General features: G+C 55.0%; 8 protein-coding genes across 8 annotated transcripts; 5 read left to right on the forward strand and 3 right to left on the reverse strand.

Moving 5' to 3' along the window:
- Positions 1–1529: 1529 nt before the first annotated feature.
- Positions 1530–3908, forward strand: QBC33DRAFT_548807 (MFS general substrate transporter). The gene is made up of 2 exons (XM_060428900.1): positions 1530–2661; positions 2750–3908. The coding sequence occupies exons 1-2, from the start codon at positions 1770–1772 to the stop codon at positions 3658–3660; spliced, it is 1803 nt and encodes a 600-aa protein (XP_060280100.1). The 5' UTR covers positions 1530–1769; the 3' UTR covers positions 3661–3908.
- Positions 3909–4498: 590 nt separating this feature from the next.
- Positions 4499–5413, forward strand: QBC33DRAFT_580808 (calcium-dependent phosphotriesterase; the record flags this gene model as incomplete). The annotated part of the gene is made up of 1 exon (XM_060431223.1): positions 4499–5413. One exon carries the CDS (start codon positions 4499–4501, stop codon positions 5411–5413), a length of 915 nt encoding a protein of 304 aa, XP_060280101.1.
- Positions 5414–5598: 185 nt separating this feature from the next.
- Positions 5599–7342, reverse strand: QBC33DRAFT_548810 (FAD/NAD(P)-binding domain-containing protein). Its single transcript, XM_060428901.1, has one exon. The coding sequence runs from the start codon at positions 7171–7173 to the stop codon at positions 5662–5664; it is 1512 nt and encodes a 503-aa protein (XP_060280102.1). The 5' UTR covers positions 7174–7342; the 3' UTR covers positions 5599–5661.
- A 464-nt stretch (positions 7343–7806) lies between these two features.
- QBC33DRAFT_613509 (amidohydrolase 2) lies at positions 7807–9134 on the forward strand. The gene is made up of 2 exons (XM_060432547.1): positions 7807–8036; positions 8117–9134. Exons 1-2 carry the CDS (start codon positions 7979–7981, stop codon positions 9004–9006), a joined length of 948 nt encoding a protein of 315 aa, XP_060280103.1. The 5' UTR covers positions 7807–7978; the 3' UTR covers positions 9007–9134.
- Positions 9135–9647: 513 nt separating this feature from the next.
- On the reverse strand, positions 9648–11232 carry QBC33DRAFT_596678 (GroES-like protein; the record flags this gene model as incomplete). The annotated part of the gene is made up of 4 exons (XM_060431890.1): positions 10932–11232; positions 9980–10834; positions 9757–9873; positions 9648–9686 (listed from the first exon to the last, which is right to left on the reverse strand). The coding sequence occupies exons 1-4, from the start codon at positions 11073–11075 to the stop codon at positions 9648–9650; spliced, it is 1155 nt and encodes a 384-aa protein (XP_060280104.1). The 5' UTR covers positions 11076–11232.
- Positions 11233–11554: 322 nt separating this feature from the next.
- On the forward strand, positions 11555–12528 carry QBC33DRAFT_458719 (NAD(P)-binding protein; the record flags this gene model as incomplete). The annotated part of the gene is made up of 3 exons (XM_060424897.1): positions 11555–11853; positions 11917–12251; positions 12326–12528. The coding sequence occupies 3 exons, from the start codon at positions 11555–11557 to the stop codon at positions 12526–12528; spliced, it is 837 nt and encodes a 278-aa protein (XP_060280105.1).
- A 670-nt stretch (positions 12529–13198) lies between these two features.
- On the forward strand, positions 13199–16117 carry QBC33DRAFT_458567 (fungal-specific transcription factor domain-containing protein; the record flags this gene model as incomplete). The annotated part of the gene is made up of 5 exons (XM_060424892.1): positions 13199–13410; positions 13590–14735; positions 14850–15338; positions 15468–15706; positions 15804–16117. The coding sequence occupies 5 exons, from the start codon at positions 13199–13201 to the stop codon at positions 16115–16117; spliced, it is 2400 nt and encodes a 799-aa protein (XP_060280106.1).
- A 224-nt stretch (positions 16118–16341) lies between these two features.
- QBC33DRAFT_613511 (beta-lactamase/transpeptidase-like protein) lies at positions 16342–18309 on the reverse strand (the record flags this gene model as incomplete). The annotated part of the gene is made up of 5 exons (XM_060432548.1): positions 16342–17117; positions 17236–17524; positions 17612–17742; positions 17890–18111; positions 18153–18309. The coding sequence occupies 5 exons, from the start codon at positions 18307–18309 to the stop codon at positions 16684–16686; spliced, it is 1233 nt and encodes a 410-aa protein (XP_060280107.1). The 3' UTR covers positions 16342–16683.
- Positions 18310–19553: the final 1244 nt, after the last annotated feature.

The following is a 19553-nucleotide window of genomic DNA, read 5'->3' on the forward strand; positions in this document are numbered from 1 at the left end:
GGCGAAGATGGCAGCTCGTACAAACCCCATTGTAAAGATCTAGAGAGCCAAGAAATCTCGCTGAATATACTCCTCTTCAGGCTCCCGAATTCAAGCTCCCGACTTTTGCTGGATAACTGAGGACTTTTAATAGCAGGCATACGTTAGAATGAACACAGGCTAAGGCTTCGCATCCTTTAACCCGACCCTGGGTCCTTCACTATCCTGCCGCTTTGGTAGCCGGCAAGCGAATGCATCCGGATAAAGCCAACCAGTCAACATCTCAGTAATTACGGCCCAGTAACGGTGATTGGTCACGGTCATATATATAATATGGTTCACTGGAATTACTCAAAGGCCCCCAATACTACGCTCCACCATGGTCGCCAGTAGGAGGTCTGGGGAACAGTGGAATCAATCTATTATCACTCGCTCGGAGTTGATCAACTTATTCGATGATGTGTCTTTAACCGATGATCTGACCCCCAACAATGTCTAATAACAAATTTCGATCAAGAGGGGATCCATTCCTTTAAAATATGCATTCTAGCCCCGAGAGCGTTCATGGCGTACAGCTCTCCGTCTTCCGAGTATCCGATTCAGAGGCAAAGCGAAATACGACATATCCGCGACAGTGTCCATCTCCTGTCACTCTTCTTGTTAGAGATACCTCGTGCCTCATCCTCAGCAACACGTTCCCCCTCCCCATTTTAACATGCTCCTTGTGAGCTGCAAAGGAGATCTAGATCAACCTTGACCTGCCTGCGGCACGCCACAAAGCGGACATCGGGGTTCGGTGGCGTGGGCGGGGGAATGTCGCGGCTCGAGATCAGGAGTTCCTCCGCAACATTGGAGTTAGTTTTGATGTTGGAGTCATGTTGCCGATACCGACCCAACAGCTTCCGAAGGTGACCCTTGACAACGGGACGGATAAGAGGCCACCAATCAAGGTCAGCGACCCGACGAGTCTCATCTCCCCACCCTCCGGGGCCTTCGACTCCCCAAGCCGGCCAACCAAGCCTGATGGATGGAAAACGTCCGGTTGAAGAGGGTCGCCTCAAAGTTGAGGTCCGTGTGCATGCGCTCCCCAGAGAGACGAGGTTGGGCCTATGACCCAGTTCTACGGACACGTCCGAGGCTCCGACTGCGATGACCTGCTGACCGTCGGAGTCAACGGTCGGCTTTCCTTGGAGCTGCTGCTTACTCGGAATAGCCGGCGCCGGAGCATACTGAACTTTCGGACGGGGCCGCTGCCCTCGTTTCGTGGGACACAAGTGCCTCCTATTTGTCATTGCAACAATTATTGTTGTGATCAGTCTCGCCCCTGTTTTTCTTGAGTTTGGGACTGAGTGGCTTCACCACACTTGTTGCGCCCCTCATATGACAGGTTCGCATGGCTACAGAGAAATTCCCTAGAAGTAAGCCGCTAGTATTTGTGTTGCCATTTGCTAGCTTAGCGCCAACCCTTCGTAGGCATAGCCTATGACGTCACCTTGGCCCATCTCCTCTGCTATATCCGAGCCGAGTTCGGGGCGAGACTGAAGAAAACAGTCCCTTTAGATTTCGCACTACCAATCCAAGTGCCATTGCCTTAAGCCCTGATTCATTTCCCTTTTTTCCCTCTTGGTTCTTCCCTCGATGTTCGAGGCTTACGATAGTGGCCAAAAAAAAAGTCTTGGCGCCGTCCCACCACAGAGTCGCGACAAGGTTACCTACTATGCTCTGTATAATTACCGGCTAGGGCGATCTTGTCTCAAAAGACATACGTAAAGAGGGGGAAATAAATCTGAATGTCGCCCGTACTTGTACCTGGTGATGGCGCCACCCGGCCTGTGGCTGCGGGAGCGCATGCCGACGAAGCCGGCACCCAGGGTAGGCCGTCAAACAGCGACGGCGTGTCAAATGGCGACGCCATGGAGGACATGGAGAAATCCTCCGACGAGGACTATGACGGCCATCGCCTAAGCTTGGCCGAGATTCGTCGCATAACCTCCTCCCGAGGCACAGGCTCCAGCATCCATCGTCGCCCCTCCGTTGCGACAGCCACGGATGGAGCTGCCCTCGGCGCCGCCGGCCGATCCACCGGCATCGCCGGCACAATCTCCCGCCGCGAGTCCATCATTTCGCGCATCCGCTCGCGCGCCGTCCCCGAATTCACCCACCCGCTGGCCCACCAGCGCACAGGTCCCGAACTGCTCGTCGACTTCGACGGCGCCGACGACCCGTACCGCCCGGTCAACTGGCCGACGCGCAAGAAGATCGCGACGACCATGGCCTACGGCTTCGTTACCATGTCCGCGACGTGGGCCTCCTCCTCGTACTCGGCGGGCACCGCGCAAGTCGCTTCCGAGTTTCACGTGGGGACCCAGGTGGCCACATTGGGCACGACGCTCTTCCTGCTTGGGTTCGGGACGGGCCCTTTGCTGTGGGCGCCGCTTAGTGAGGTGTATGGCCGTCGGTCAGCTGTGCTGGTGCCCATGTTTGTGGCTATCTGTTTCAGTTTTGGGAGCGCCACGGCCAAGGACTTCCAGACGCTCATGATCACACGCTTCTTTGGCGCCTTCTTTGCCTCGGCGCCCGTCACCAACACGGGCGGCGTGCTGGGCGACTTGTACACACCCGCTTGGAGGGGCATAGCCATGGCTGGATATGCGATGGCTGTTGTCGCCGGGCCGGCTATAGGTATGTCCATTCCCTAGCCAAGCTGCGGCTTCTTGGCGGTCCCGCGCGGTTTCACTCACACAGTCAATTTTGCTTCTGTTGTCCATAGGCCCCATCGTCTCAGCCGCGCTCGTCCAAGACCCCTCTCTCGGTTGGCGCTGGACCGAGTACCTAACCGGCATAATCCAAGCCTTCATACTCGTCGTCGCCGTCATCGTCACTGACGAGAGCTACCCCCCCAAGCTCCTCATCTACAAGGCCCGCAAACTGCGCCACGAGACCGGCAACTGGGGGCTCCACACCAAGTTCGAGGAATGGGACGTCAGCATCGTCGAGCTGACCAAAAAGTTCATCATCCGACCCGTCCAGCTCCTCTGCACACCCATCTGCTTCCTGGTAGCGCTGTACGCCAGCTTCTGCTACGGCATCCTGTACATGCAGCTGGGCGCTATCCCCATCATCTTCGGCGAGGTGCGGCACTGGGGTACCCTCGTCGCCGAGCTGCCCTTCCTGTGCATCATCATCGGCGCCACGCTAGGCGCCCTGATCAACGTATACAACCAGACGCTGTACAACAAGGCCTACCATCTCGCCGGCGACCGCGCCGTGCCCGAGAAGCGGCTGCCGCCCATGATGGTAGGCTCCGTGCTCTTCAGCGGCGGGCAGTTCATGACAGGCTGGACCTCCGGGGAAAATATCCACTGGGTCGTGCCGTGCATAGGCCTCGTGCTGCAGGGCACAGGGTTCTTCACCATCTTCCAGGCGGCGCTGAATTACCTCGTCGATACCTTCACCCAGTACGCCGCGTCAGCCATCGCGGCCAACACTTTCCTGCGGTCCATGTTCGCTGCGGCTTTCCCGCTCACCGTGACGCCCATGTTCCACAACATCGGCGTCGGCCCTGGGTTGAGCATCACGGGTGGCTTTGCGGCTTTGCTGATCCCCGTACCATACATTTTCTACATCTACGGGAAACGTATCAGGGCCCGGTCGAAATGGTCTAGCGGATCTGTTCATTAGACCTCTCTATTTTTATGTTCTCTCTAATAGGTCTCGGCTCTCTTTGGCCGACTACACATATTATGTAAATCGCCTAGAAGGACTCGAGCACACCAACACCTGTCCCCAAGTCCCTCTCGATATGTGCGTAACTTAGACATGTAAAGGGTGAGGATAAGTTACCGTTGCCGTGCCAGTGCAGCAGCCACTCCTCTCCGATTACCTCCAACACAGCGGACCACAAGGTGTAGATATCTTGGCCTGCGTCCTGTGGCTTTGGGTTGAGTAACGACGGCTTTTTGCTGTTAAGTATTCGTCCTGCTGCGGGCCAAAGTCTCTGTTGGACACACTGCTAGACCCAGCCGCTCCGCATGGAGACCACTAGATGGATGGTGCAGTGCAGGGCAGGGGCAGGACTGGCGACGCGGGGGAGGATAGACTAGGTTTGGTGATCCACTGGGCCGGGGAAACATCTCGGGTGTAACCTCCCCATCCTTTCTAGCATCTCACGATTGCTTGCCATGTCTCTGCGCTGCCCGGTGATAGTTGGCAACTTGCGCAGACGGAAACCATTCCGGCGACCAAGTAAGCCTGTATTTTTGCTGTTGACTCCACATAATTAGGTAATTACTTGCTGCGGGTTGGTATCCGGGCCCTCGAGATCCGTGGTTCCCGAACCATGGCGCAGGAATTTATTAGCGTGCCCTAGCCGTAGACGACATCAACTAGTTATTTAGAGGTAGAACTTGACTACTGGCATTATAAATATCCAATGGCTATCCCCGTTGCTGGGCCACGGAATGTTAATCGTCGTCGCCGTGCATCCAGAACTTGTCTCAACATCCCGCTCCCGTTCACCATGTCTATCATCCCCATCGACAAGGAACTCGCCAATGGTCTCTACTTTGGCGAATCGCCTCGGTATCGCGATGGCCTCCTTTACGTCAGTGACATGACAGGCCGCAAAGTCTACACCATCGACGTCTCCTCGGGCAAGAAGGAGGTTCTTCTCGAGGTAGAGAACCAGCCCAACGGCATGGACTTCCACCCGGATGAGTCGCTCATATACTCGTCCATGTTCGATGCCAAGCTCTATCGGCTTAAAGACGGGACGTCGACCCTCTACGCCGACATGTCTCAGTTCATGACCGGCTACTGTGGCGACATGGTCATCGACAAGACTGGCAGGGTGTACCTGGACGACACAGGAGCGCGGGTGCTCCACGGGGAGAGCCCCTCACCCGGCAGGCTGCTCGTAATCGAGACGGACGGGACCGTCAAGGTGGCTGCGGAGGATATTGTCTTCCCTAACGCCCTCTTCATCAGCGGCGACGGCAAGAGCCTCTATGTGGCCGAGACGTTTCGATACGGGCTTCTCAGGTACGACGTGGGGGAGGCGGATGGCAAGCTAACCAACCGGAAAGGTTATTGGTCGCCTGCAGTACTCCCCGGCGTAAAGGAGGAGGAAATGGCCGGAAACATGATCGGCATCGACGGTGGATGCATGGACGCCGAAGGCGGCATGTGGTTGAGTATGCTGGCGTACGAGGAGTTCATCCGCCTGAGCCCGCAGGGCGACGTGACCCATCGCATCAAGGTGGATGGGCACGCAACTGCTTGTACGCTTGGGGGCGAGGACGGAAAGACCCTGTATCTAGTGATTAACCATGTGCCAAAGGATGAGAACTTGTTCAAGGCGATGGTTGGGAAGCGGACTACCAGCACGATAGCAACGGCGAGAGTCAAAGTCGGTCGGGGAGAGGCTCGGCCGTGACTCAATGGGCATAAAATTATGCCAATCGCATAATTCCATTTATATTCGCTCTCTTAAAACCGCATATCGTTCCGTGGTAGTAGTAAATATAGGAGCTCACTAAAAAAACAGACCTGGTGTTCCATGGCGACGAGTCAGCTCCGGGAGACAGCAAAGGTTCACGCATCAATACAGAATCTATGATACTAGTTACGAATAACAGAGTGAGACCTATAATTAATTTAGATACTAGTCCTAGATCGCCTTCCCTACGAAGCCTTCCTCCACCACCTTTCGCCCATCTTTGGGCCCCCAGGCCCTTTGGAGAACTCCATATCAGCGGTGATCCTCCCATAGCGAACCCGGAAGAGGTCCCAAAAGTAGTTGGTCCGTCCTGTCCACGGCCCGGCGTTGCCGACCTTGGGCATGTGGCCCGCCGCCTGCTTAACGTATGTGGCATCTAGATTCCACATCAAGCGCGGCTGGATGTTGGACTCGTCCGGGACTCTGGGGATAGCGCTGGTGTATCCCTTGCTCTGCATGTGTCTCAACAGCCGGCAGACGAGCTGCGCTGTTGTCTCGGCGCCCAGCGTCCACGAGGCGTTGACATAGCCTATCATGACTGCCATGTTGGGCACGTCCTGCAGGAGCGCCGCCCTCCACGCGAGCCGGTCAGCAATGTTGATGGGTTTACCGTCGGTGCTGATCCTGATGCGGCCGCCGAGGCCCAGCCTCAAGCCCGTGGCGGTGATAATGATGTCCGCAACGATCTGCTCTCCGGACTCGAGAATAATGGTGTCCCCCGTCATGGTTTTGATCCTCCCCGTTTCGACACTGGCCCGACCTTCTCGCATGGCTTCGAAGAAGTCTCCATTCGGCGAGAAGCAGAGACGCTGGTCCCAAGGGCGGTATTTGGGTTGGAAATGGGGATCAAGGGGGATGTGGTCGGGGAGCTGCTTGGCCACCTTGCCCTGCAGGATCGACCGGGCCTTATTGGGAAAAGCCCTGCAGAGATAGAATATGAGGGCTGTGGTCCACATGAACAGCCATCTGCTGAGCTTGAAGGACCATGACCGCGGGATCGTCTTGTGGATCATGGAGCTACCGGCCGAGTTATCGATTGACATGATGTATGTGGGACTGCGCTGCAGCATGGTCACATGTCCCGCATCTTTTGCCAGGTTGGGGAGCAGGGTGATGGCTGTGGCGCCACTGCCGATGACGACAATCCTTTTGCCAGCATAGTCGAGGTCTTCGGGCCAGAACTGCGGGTGAATGACCTTCCCTTGGAAGTTCTCCAAGTCGGGGATGTCCGGCCGCAGTGGCTCCTGGTAGTCGTAGTATCCCGTGCCGAGGATGATGAATTGTGTCTCAATCTTCTTTTTTTGGCCACCAGGCGTTTCGACTGCCAAGGTCCAAGATTGACTATCGGTTACCCAGTCTGCGGAGACGACGCGATGCTGGAAGCGAATGTGTTCGTCGATACCTTCTTTCTCGGCGGCCGACTGCAGGTAGCGGATGATGGACTGCCCGTCTGCGATGGCCCGGTTTTCGGTCCAGGGATTCCACCCGAAGCCAAAAGTGAAGAGATCGGTGTCAGAGCGGATACCGGGATAGCGGAACAGATCCCAAGTGCCGCCGATATCAGCCCGCCCTTCGAGAATGGTGTAACTAAGGGACGGGAGTTTGGACTGTATATGATGAGCCGTGTTGATTCCCGAGATGCCGGCGCCTATGATGACAACATCGTACTGGTCGACGTGATCACAGTTGGCTCTCATCGTGAGCAAGGCTTTACTTGTTAATGTAGAATCCTCGGAGGAACACCGAGAGCAGCGAGCAGAAGAAAAATGGGCCCTGGGAAGATGGGATGGATGGATGTCCTTCCTCTAATAAATTTGAAGACAGGAGAAGGAAAACCCGTCACTCCGAGGCAGCGCCGTAGAGAAAAGGGGCTAGGGCGTGCATTTGTCTCGTCAACGTAAGAAATGCAGTTGCGCCCCGGTATCCGATCTGCGCCGCAAGCCAGAAAATCCTGGAGAGCCCATCGTGACCTTCGGGTGAATGGAGAGGGCGGGTAGGTACCCGGGGATACGTTCCGCACTCACAGTCCTATGACACGCCGACGAAGGAAATGACTAGTCATCAACTGGTATCCGGGCAGCTGCCCTGGAAGGTTTCCCCGCGTTAACATGCGGGAGACGCCCTGGAGAAGATGGAGAGTGATCCGGATCGATAGCGTCAATGGATAGAGGCGCTCCAGGAGGCGGTTGGGAACCGGGGAGAGTAACTGATGCGTGGGCCCCGGTGGGGTCCAAGGATGGATTCTATTGGTTGTAAATAGTAGCCCGCAGTGAAGTGGCTTGTGCGTTAGCGCGGGGCAGTTAAATCCTGCGCGCCCTTTACAGACATCTAGAGCCTGCTTTGACAGCCCCCCGCCCTACGCGCCAGTAACCACCACGGACGAATACAAATACGGAGCTGCTGGCTCTCTGTCATTCAACGAGATATTAACCTTACAGATCACTTCCTTGAGATTATTTCTTCTCCAATTAAAAAATATATTAGCAAACCCTCTTAGCAAACATGGCGCCCAACAGAATCGACATTCACCACCACTTCGTCCCGGATTTCTATAGAGAAGGTAAGTGGTTAACGAATGCGTGTATTACACGACAGTATCTCTCCATACGTATACACTTGGCTAACAGCACTCGTGGCTAGCTGTTATCACGTCTGGGGGAGATCCCTCGGGTTGGTTCATTCCCGACTGGACCCCCGAGCTCGATGAGGCCGTCAACAAAAAGTTCGGCATCACAACGACCATCTTATCTCTCACCGCTCCGGGGGCTTGCATCCTCAAGGATCGTGATGCCAGCGCAGCCCTGGCCCGCAAGACCAATGAGTATGCTGCCAAGCTCCGGGACTCCAACCCCAAAAAATACGGCTTCTTCGCCGCCCTCCCCAACATCCTAGACGAGGATCTTGCCTTGGACGAGATAGCCTACTCCCTGGACATACTCAAGGCTGACGGCGTCACTCTCTTCACCCGCTACGGCGAGGACAACCACTACCTGGGCCACCCGGACTTTAAAGGTATCTGGGCGGAGCTGAACCGGCGACATGCCGTGGTGTTCGTGCATCCAACGCACCCGGTAGACATCAGCCAGGTGAGCGGGATGCCGCAGCCGGTGATCCGGTACCCGTTCGAGACGACGACGACGGCACTGGACATGCTGCACAACAAGACGGGGCGCAACAACCCCAACTGCAAGATCATCCTCTCTCACGGGGGCGGCACCCTTCCCTACCTGATCGGCCGCCCGGCCAGCATCTTACCCAAGGGCCAGGAGGAGCTCGATGCCTTCTGGGACGACGCCCGAAACTTCTACTACGACACGGCGGTGGCGGGCACGGAGAACGTGTTCAAGGTTTTGGAGACGTTTGCCAAGCCGGGCCATCTCTTGTATGGCAGTGACACGCCCTACGCGAACAACAGCATCATCGACTTCCACACCAGCCGGCAGGATAGCTACAAGTTCCAGGACTCAAAGATGCATGACAAGATCAACAGGGAGAATGCGCTCGAGTTGATCCCTAGACTCAAGGATTGAAATGGGTTCGATTTTCCAGGAATTAGTTTGAAGCAAACTGTGTAGCTATGTCCACTGGGTATTTACTTTTGACTGGTGGCAAGATAATTAGTTACCAATGAAGTTGAACGTCGGCAGCCCAACAGGCGTAATGCTATCCTGCTCCTGAAACTCCCTTGCCCTCGCATCAACACAGTGACAAAAACGTTTAATTTTTTTTTTTGTATTTTTGTTATTTTTTTGTATTTTTTTATTCTTACGTTCATTGCTGTAATTCAGTATTCCATTCTACTCAAGTGCTATATCCAGGAGTGTCCCGGGCGCACAATACTTCGTGTCGCGCCCATGTCCAATGTACATGTACTGTACATGTATGTACTAAAGTACCCAAGGGTGCGGATAAGGTCCGCACTCCGTTGATACCCGCCTACAAATTGCTGGCGGGTGTGCTTCCGCGAAGCAGGCGGGAGCATTCCCGGGGTCCACTTTTCAGCTTCTTGGCAGAATTGGGCCTTCGTTGTTACACAGGTATACAAAACAGTACAAAGGAGAAGGAGGTAAACAAGGGATGTATATTGATTGAGTAGGGTAGATATGCTAGTTAGCTTGTGGAATGCTGTTTGTAATTCTGGGGGCCTTGTGCACAGAGGTAGCGGTGATTCTTAATTGATGCTATTCCATGACAAGACCGGTTTCACAACCTAGGAATCAAATTTGTTAATTTATGTACCCAAGACGACTGGAAGTAATCAAGTCAAAATAGATACTTACAGTTCCAGACTTCATATCCTCCAAGGCCTGAGATAATGACTCGGCCGGGTAACACTTTGACACTCGATCAATGGGAAAATTTCCCCCGAGATACAACTCAACGAGCCGGGGGATGAGCTACAGCGCGCGTCATGTAAGTAAGTAACCAGCAATTAGTCGACACCAACCGTAGTTAACTGCTCCGCAGGAAAACAGGGCCGATGGTATGGAATTTTTAACCCACTTCATGAGGATCCGCCTGCCCTTCAATAACCCCAATGAGGCGCTTACACGAGAGTAAAAGGTCCAACGTGTCAATCTCGAGGCGTGCCGTCGGGGGCGGTACACCAACAAACGCCAGCGTCCCCTCGTGCGCCAGCGCCTTCACCGCTGGTCCGTGGAGGGTTGGTACCCCGGTCGCATCGATGATAAAGTCTGCACCACCCGCGCAAAGCCTTCGAATACCCGCGTTCAGATCGGCCACCGTCTTCGTGTTGAGGGTGTGGGTAGCTCCCAAGGTAGACGCTAGCTCAAGCTTCGAATCGACCATGTCCACACCGACAACGGTCTCGGCTCCCAGCGCTCTAGCTGCCATCAGGGCGGCCAGGCCCACCGCGCCCATCCCCAAGACCACCACCTTGTCATGCCGCTCTGGTTTCAGCACGTTGAACACCGTCCCCGCGCCCGTGAGGTATCCGCACCCCAGCGGCGCCAGGAAGGGCAGATCGGCCGGCTGCACCGCGGATTGAACCCTGACGACCGAAGTCTCGGCCACGACGGCCAGCTTACTGAGCGACGATTGCCCGAAGAACTGGCCGTGGACAGGCGTCCCGTCGGGAAGGGATATGGGTGACCGGCCGCCCTCGCGTGCCGTCTTGATGAAGTTGGTCTCGGTCATGTGAGGGCAGCTGCCGCACCGGCCGGCGGTGCAGGCCCTGCACCGCCGGCAGGAGTGGAAGGAAAGCAAGACGATGTCGCCCGGCGACAGAGACTGGTCCACAACGCTAGACCCGAGGTAACGGACGATCCCGACGCCTTCGTGCCCGAGAACGGCGGGATAGCTGCCGATGGGCATGCCACCTTGTTGGACCACGATATCCTACGGGAGGGTGTTAATTATGATGTATTAGTTGGCCAGGCAGCACCTGGTAGCTATGAAAGCGAACTATGGCGGGCCATGTAATAATTAAACTTACAGTGTGGCATAGTCCCGTGTATTTCATCTCTACAAGGACCTCGTTGGGCTGGACCCCGTCCAAAATCACATCCCTCAAGACAAATGGGGAGCCTTTGCTCTCGACAACATAGGCCTTTGTTGATATGTTCTTCAGTTCCACCATCTCGATCGACTCCGAAGTGACGCTATGCACTTGTACAACAGAATGGGGGAGTTCAAGACAAAGGTTCGACAATGTGCATGTATCTTGACTGAGATTTGTCGATCGGCTGGATATCTAACGACCTTTTAATCAGATGATCCTCCCCAGCACTGTTCCTAGGTCGAAAGGCGTCTTCTCGGGCGAAGGTTCGAAGGTAGAAAGTGGACCCCGGCAACGCTGCCGCCTGCTTTGCGGAAACACGCCCGCCAACACTTTGGCGAGTTACGTAACCCTCGTTTGAGGTACCTCATTGCAGTGTCGACGGATAGCCAAGTCTACATCTGAAGTGAGCATTCGCAAAGCTTACCCCGCTGCCCATTCGTTATGAATCCATCTTACCTCTTAAACCAAACTGATTACTTCAGTCTAACAGACATTGACGTGGAGTTTATTAGCTAGTCCCACCCGCTCGCCCACAGTTATCTAATCGACCAACCAACATGACCACCAAGTCCGCCGCAACCACTGTTGGGGGGCTCCTTTCGGGCCGCATCTCGATCATCACAGGTGCTTCGTCGGGCCTGGGACGGGCGACCGCATTAGCATTTACGAGGCAGGGAGCGACCGTGGTCTGCGCTGACCGGACGCCGTCCCCCCCGAGCTCAGCGATGCAGCCCACGGATGAACTCATCCGAATGGAAGGGGGTAGGAGCATCTTTGCCCACACGGATGTGTCGGACGCGCAGAGTGTCCGGCGCCTAGTTCGAGCCGCGGCGGAGGAATTTGGACGTGTGGACATGTGAGTCTGCCCCGTAGCCCGGCATTGCCGGGCTTCGCTTTCTAATCCCAACTCCCATCGCAGCATGGTCAACAATGCCGGCATCGCCCCCGAGGCGTCTGACGCGCATCCCGTGTGGGAAACGACAGAGCAAGTCTTTGACTCGACCTGGGGGGTGAACGTGCGCGGCGTGTTCCTGGGCTGCAAGTACGCGGGCGAACAGATGCTCGGACAACCCCGGATTGCGGAGCGGCAGAGGAACGGCACCATCATCAACCTGGCTTCCGTGCTGGGGGTGTTGGGTAAGCCGGGGACGGTGGCGTACGCGACGGCCAAGGGGGCGGTCATCGCCATGACCAGGACAGTGGCGATGGACTACGCGCCGCACGGGATCCATTGCAACTCGATCCTCCCGGGATGTGCGTTAAGCAACCTCCTGCCCCTCTTCCCTTCGCCTTTCCCGTGATCTGCGACTCAAGCCTGACTCGAATAGTTACTCGGACTCCAATGATTTCAACTATGACGGACGATAGTGGAATAGAGAAGCACGTTGCCGAGTGCCACCCCATGAGACGACTTGGAGAGCCGCAAGAAATTGCGGATGCCGCAGTCTTCCTGGCGAGCGACTTGTCCAATGGCATAACTGGGCTTAACATGTCAGTCGACGGGGGACTCCACTCGCAGCTGAGAGTGTGAGGGCAGGACAGGAATGCCAGCCTATGAATGCCAGCCTAAGATATATCTCGCCGGAGGTTGGCACGTGTATTTATAAGAAGCTCGCGTGAAGTAGTCCCAACGACATACCTACTTCCTCAATTTTACTAGCCTTTGCTCCATTTCGCCCGAGACGGCCTCATCAATGTTCAGCGATTTCCGATTTCTGCATACTTGCTTGTTTCACTATAAGACTAAGTAATTAGGGCGTAGTTAGAGCACGACAAAGACGGTTCTGACAGACTCGGAATGCTGGACGCTGGCCAGGCTGAACCGCGCTACCCCAACTGAGACCCACTACCCACTGCCTACCCACTGCCGAGAAGCGGGGGAGAGCCCCACACCAACCCCAACCCCACGGCCGTAGGTCCGCCCGCACTCCTTTTCTCCGCCAACACAATCCTGCCTCGTCTCATTCACCCCTAGCTACCTACTTAGCCAAGATGCTTGCCTATCTGATGCTTGTTGGTTGAGACTGCAGAGGATAAGACCAAGACGCTGGCAGACTCCCAAGCCACCCCCTACAGACCTAGGTTACTGAGTCTGAGCCGTTGTCTGCGTAAAATTTCTCGCTTTCTCTGCGTAGTTATCTATAATTCCCTACCTTTCATCGTTGGTTGTTAATCAATACAAGCCACTCCTCCCGTTGCCGATGCCATCTAGGCCGCCAAATTCGGCAGCCGCGTCGCCCGAGCCCGATGCCACTACAAGGAAACGTCAGCGTACCGCTCTAGCCTGCGATGAGTGCCGCGAGCGGAAGCGCAAGTGCGACGGCAAGAAGCCCATCTGTGGATCCTGCGCGAGGCGGTCGTCACAGCGCTGTGTCTGGAACGATGACCGGCCCAACAGGGCTTGGAGTAATAGGTGAGTGGAGTGAGTGGGTTGTCCCGAAACCGAATCTAGAGGTGATCCCGTCCGAATGTGCCGGCCTTCGCTGCTTCACTTCGGTCGTTAGAAAAGAGTGGAATAGAATGCAGAACCCCGGCTGAGGAGCAGATGCCATGCTAAACAGTGGGACATTAATCTGACAATGTCTCTGATAGTTACGTTCAAGGGTTGCAATCTCGCATTAGAGAGTTGGAGGAGGCGCAGGCGCCAGCCAACAACAGTACCATCCACGTTGATGCCGCGTCTGCGTCTTCACGCGGCACAGACCGAGAATACTCCCGCAGTGCTGCATCCCCTACGCATATGGCAGAGTCTCATCGTCTTGATCTTGTTTCTCCCCCGCCTCTTCTCCCACAGCCTACTGCTATCCCCGAAGTGGCTGCTGAGGACAACAGAAATAACAGTCTGGATACTCTGGGCTCGGATAGCGGCGAGACTAGCGTGGACGGCATGGGAGTCTTCGGCTCCATTAATGCGATAAGCGGCGCTCGAAGGCGGCGGCAGTCGGACTACTTCGGCCCGTCGAGCACGATGAGTCTTCTGGGCAAGGCGCGCAATGTTCTAGGCCGGCGGTGCGGCGGACACGGACCGCTGGGGTCGGAGACCTGTCCAGTCTGCCAGGACCAAGCCGTCTCGGTAGAGAGTAGCATATCGCAAGCATCGCCCGTGCGAGTCCCGGAGCCCCAGAGCGGTAACGTCATGTTTGGCTGGAGCGTCCCGCCGCGAGCAGAGGCAGACAGTCTGGTGGAGAGTTACTGGGCCTTCTTCCACTCGCTGTATCCCTTCTTGCACCGGCCGTCCTTCATCCATCGCTATCTTGCCATCTGGAACCCCCAGACGGCCGACACACACGCGCACACGCAAGACGCAGACTCGCTGCCACAACCGTTGGCGGCAGTGAACTATTACGATGGCCTCGGCGACCATTCCTTCCACCGCCTGCTGAACGTCGTGTTTGCCCTAGGCGCCCTCTTCAACCCGGACATCGACGAGCGGGACCGCGACGGCATCAGTGGCTTGTTTTTCACGCGGGCTAAGAAGTTGCTCGACCTGGACCTTCTGGCCCAGGGTAGTATACCCCTAGTGCAGACCCTCCTTCTCATGGGCCAGTATCTCCAAAGCACTGACATGTCCAGCTCGTGCTGGAACATTGTGGGCATGGCAATACGGGTCGCGCAGTGCATCGGCCTACATCATGAGCCAAGCGGGAGCGAGCAGGGGAGCGATCCGAGACGGAAATATGGCCAGGTGGACACAGAGATGCGCCGAAGGACCTGGGCCGGTTGTGTTCTTCTCGACCGGTAAGCCCCCCGCTCGCCTTGGTATTCATCGCACTGCAGGCACTTGGAGCGCGACAACGACATTCATGTCCGTATTCTTTGGACAAGTCCTAGCTAATCTAATTATGACAACAGCGTCCTATCGCTAACCTACGGGCGCCCGTTGATGATCCACCCTACCACGACGCAGAAACGGCTTATTCTCCCTTCTGCCACCGAAGACCAGTACCTTACCGGCCTCCCAGATCCTCCGGGGTTTCAGCCCGAAGGCGTGCCGAGCACCATGGATTGCTTTGTGCAGGCCATTAAGCTGCAAGACATCCTCGGCCAGGTGCTGGTCTCATTCTACTACGCCGAGCCGGATCACAGAGACCGAGACACCGCCGTGTTGGATTTCGGGCTCAACTACATGACCTCCTCGGTTATGGGGACCGCGGACGGCATGAAGAATTGCGATTTCCAGATGCTCCTCGACGTCGATGGTCTGCTCACAGCGTGGCACGAGAAGCTGCCGCCGCACCTGAAGGTCCAGACGTATCGAAACGGGGGAGTATTGCCGTCTGGTCCGGTTGATCCGGCTCGGGCGTTGCTATTCCACAGACAGGCCGTGGTGTTAGAAGTAAGGTAGGTTGTTAAGTCATTTGATGTCAATATTTGGTTCTTTTTTCATCCCCTTAGGTAGCTTTCTTTTTCTTTCTTTCTTTCTTTCTTTCTGTTGAATTTGAATAACTAACCTTTCCCCTCCCTGTCAAGATACCTACATGTGCGACTCACCATGCTCCGGCCAGTATTGTCGGTGCTCTGTGATATAACCCGCCGGTCTAGTGGCAGCGGTGCCGCAACCGACCAAGGCTCGATCGAGTCTAATATGCGTCAGGGGATGCTCCTCAAGGCGGCGAAGTTGTGCCTATCGGTAGCGCAGCAACTAGTCGACCTCATAACTGAGAACGCACCTTCAGGTCTTTCTCCCGCACCGTGGTACAATGTATTTTGTAAGCTGCCCTCTGCTGCATGGATGGAGCAGTCTCTATTGCCGTGGTATCACCAATTACTCCCGTGAACTTTGGTGAGCTGACTTGATTCAAAAAGACATCCACAGCTCGGCCATGGTGTTTCTCCTCGGCTATCTCTGCTCACCGAAACAGACCAACATCATGGACGAAGCATCCCTAGTTGCTGCGTTTGACCGCTGTCTCGCCTTCCTCAGTGGCTACGAATCACAGAGCCGCTCAGCCAAGAAGTGCAGCAAAATCCTAGAACTGGTGAAGCAGGAAGTTTTCACTGATCGAGGAGGTAAACCTATCCACTCACACAAGATAATATATTACCACCGTCCTTCCCTTTATTCCATCTACCTCACCCACCCCAGCATCATCATCCACAGAGTACACTGTCATGTCTAAAATATACCATAATAGGCAACTAACTAATTCCAACTCAGACAATTATACCATCGCCGCTCATATAAGCTTCGGAGGAGATCATATACAGCTAGGGGAGGACGGAGAGGACGTGGTGATTACCGAGGACATTCGAGCAGTACCACCACAACAACAACAACAACAACAACAACAACAACAACAACAACAACAACAACAACAACAACAACAACAACAACAACAACAACAACAACAACAACAACAGCAGCAGCAGCAGCAACAGCAACAGCAGCAGCAGCAGACAACGAGAACCGAATTCCCGTGGCAAAATGACGACTTCTTCTCTCCCGACTTCTTCCATGATGATGGCCGCTTCAACCAGACGTTGATGTGTAATCCATCCGATTTGACTTGGCTCTCTTTCGTACCATTCCTAGAAGACCAGGGGAACGGCGGCATGTCGTAACTAATGGACGACCTGAAGACCTGGGATCAAACTCTGTGTTAACTGTGTACGGATATATGTATCATTGGATAACTGGCGCTGGAGAGTTAGGTGTGTGTCAAGCGCAAAAGCAACAAGGATTCCCTCAGGCCTCCCTTTCTTTGTGTGCTATACCTCGGTACACCAACCTCTCCACTCCAACCCACAGCATCGCCGCCTGGGGATCCACAAACGGCAAGACCTGCGACGCAACCACGCCGGCCACACCCTTCCCCCGATCCAGCCACCAGAACACGTTAGACAGACCAGACCAGTGTGCCGTGGTGTCGGACCGCCCTGTCACGCCCGGCGAGATCATGGAGCCGAAACCCCAGCCCTGCGGCAGCGCGGGCGGGCACAGCGGGTAGAGGCTCTCGGATGGGTGGACTAGGCTGGGCTTGACGGCGGGGAGGTGCCGGCGGGCGAAGTTGGGCGCGTCCGGCAGCTGGTTGGTGAAGAGCTTGGCGACGGCGGTTGGGGAGAGGATGCGTGCGCCCGTCAGGGGGCAGGTGCCGTCGTTGAGAAGGGTGGCTAGGATCTCTACGTACGCGCCACGGTTGTGAGTTAGAGCGTCTCCATGAAGGAAATGAATACAGCTGAAAAAAATAAAACAAGGGAGACCTAGGTCGGGGATGGATTAGGCGATGGGTGAACTGACTGCTATATTCTTGGATACTTCCGAACAGCCCTGCACCTCCGCTGTGGAATGTGTCGGCGACCTCGGCAGGGTCTGTAGATAGTGCTCTGCTAAGAGGGATCACGCCGCGCGACAGTCGGCCGTCCGCGCTGCGCTGCCATAGATGTGCAAGCCGGTCCTTCATCTGTGCCGATGGGACCATGGTGAGGTTGCGGATCTGGAGGGGCAGGAAGATGTTGCGCTGCATGAAGTCGTTGAGCTTCAGGCCGCTGGCGCGCTCAACGAGGATACCGGCCCAGTCTAGGGAGATCTAGGATGCGAGAGAAAGAACAATGGTCAGCTTTTTGCTACAATACCTGGGAAAATAGAGAAGATAAGGGGGAACGAGGGGGCGTACACCGTACTCAAACCGTTCTCCTGGTTGGTTAACAAGCGGTTGTAGGAAGTCAGAAAAGCTGCCAGAGAACTCATCATAGCTCGCATTGTACTTTTCCAATTTGGGGTTAAGAAACGAATATCCAAACCCGGCTACAACGCGAGGTCAGCTTTCGACGTTTTGGACTATGCACACATGCATCTCGACCAGGTTGATCGCCCACTATAGACGAGGCGACATTGGCACACCGAGTCCTCTAGAGCGAGTAACTAGTTACTAGTTACGCTAATTCTACTCACCTGTATGGGTCAGCAGCATTCTTAGGGTGATGCCTCTCTTCTTGTCCACCAGCGACCCGTCTTCCTGCACGACCTTGACGTCTCTTAGCTCGGGACAGAGCGTCTCCACCTGATGGACGTCATCGAGGGCGAGGCTTCCCTCCTCGACGAGCTGCATGCAAGCAATGCTGGTGACGAGCTTGGTACAGGAGGCTAGCCACAGTATGTCGTCGTCTCCCTGATCTGCCGCTGTTATTATGGTACCTCGTGTGTGAAGAGGCCACTGGACGAGTAGGCGAAGAGCTCCCTTATGCCGTTGTCGTCGCGCCCGACCACGACTACGGCGGCATACGGCAGGTCGACATTTGGGTTCGAGCAGGCATCGTCTATGAGTTTCTTGAGTTCGAGGTTGGTCTGGGGGCTGAGCGAAAGGGGAGCCATGCTTGAAAGTTTATTGGTAAAATATGGGATTGAGGAATTATTGCTTGCGTCCCCTGCGGTATAATCAATCGCAATAACTAGTTTTTATAAAGGTATTTACAAAGAAAGGTGCGGAACGAGTCTCTGTAATAGCATTCGAGTTACCTTTCTTTCTTTAAATGGAGCATATTCCTCCCACCATTCGGTGGCCTTCCGGATTTGAAGAGGCGGCAGGGCTTGCCGAGGTTGCGTGCGCGCCGTTCGGCTTCCTTCCTTGAGGGGGCGGATGTGGTTCCGCAAAGTGTGTTGCTGCACAAAGTCGCTAAGCATGGACTAGATCCGCATAGGTGGGGATATCTCTGAGTTGATAGCCTATCAGGTTTAATAAGCCTAGTCTCATTTTGTGAATAGAGGACAACTGGCAAGTGAACCAGGAAGCTAGAAGTAGCGCAACCTCAGTAATCAGTAAGGCAGTACAACCAGTAATTACCTTAGCAAACTCAACATCTAGCAGAGAAGGCTTCCTTGTTATAGCGCTAGTGGTATCCCAGCCCCAGAATCACGCATCGCTGCGCAGCTCGCTGAGAGTCCCTGGAGATACTATCGGATGGGGAGGCTGCCTTGCTCTGCGTCCCTGCCGTTCAGTAGAAGGTGGTGTTGCATTCGGAGGTTCAGAGGTCGTTAGGCGTTGGGTCAAGGCAAGACACAAAGCCTCAAACAGGCACCACACAGGGGCAAGGCAGAGCAATGAAAAGCACGTTAAATTCCAGGTTGGCAATGCTTGCCTAGCCAGAGGAAGCGTCTAGTGCAGCAAGCGTCAGATTATGCTTCATAAGCCAAGTCAAAAGCAAGCGCAAGCTACGATCTCCATCATCAATTTCAACCATCCGCTTCGCAATGTCTAGCTATGCGGCATCACTCGCCGGATGAGTTTGCTAGCCCTTCGTAACTTTTTCCACTGAGAGTAAGTGTCAATTTCTCCTTCAAGCTGCCTCCTAAATTACTGCAGGACCAAGTAATGCTGATGTACATACAGTACACGGACCAGCTGCAACATAATATCAACTGTGCATTGATAGCTTTTAACCTGCCAAATCGATTAAGTTTTGATAATTGTCTGCAATACTGCCTACGACTCCGGAGAGGACACATGTCAATCTCGGAATGGAATGGCGTCGAATTTTCCTCCGTTTCGACCACCTTCTTTCTTTGACAACGGCCCAAGTGCAGCAATTAGCCTATATCATCTAGATTCCAAGAACATG

This window comes from Phialemonium atrogriseum, assembly GCF_030411735.1.
Source record: "Phialemonium atrogriseum strain 8032-3 unplaced genomic scaffold QBC33scaffold_28, whole genome shotgun sequence".
Lineage (NCBI taxonomy): Eukaryota > Fungi > Ascomycota > Sordariomycetes > Cephalothecales > Cephalothecaceae > Phialemonium > Phialemonium atrogriseum.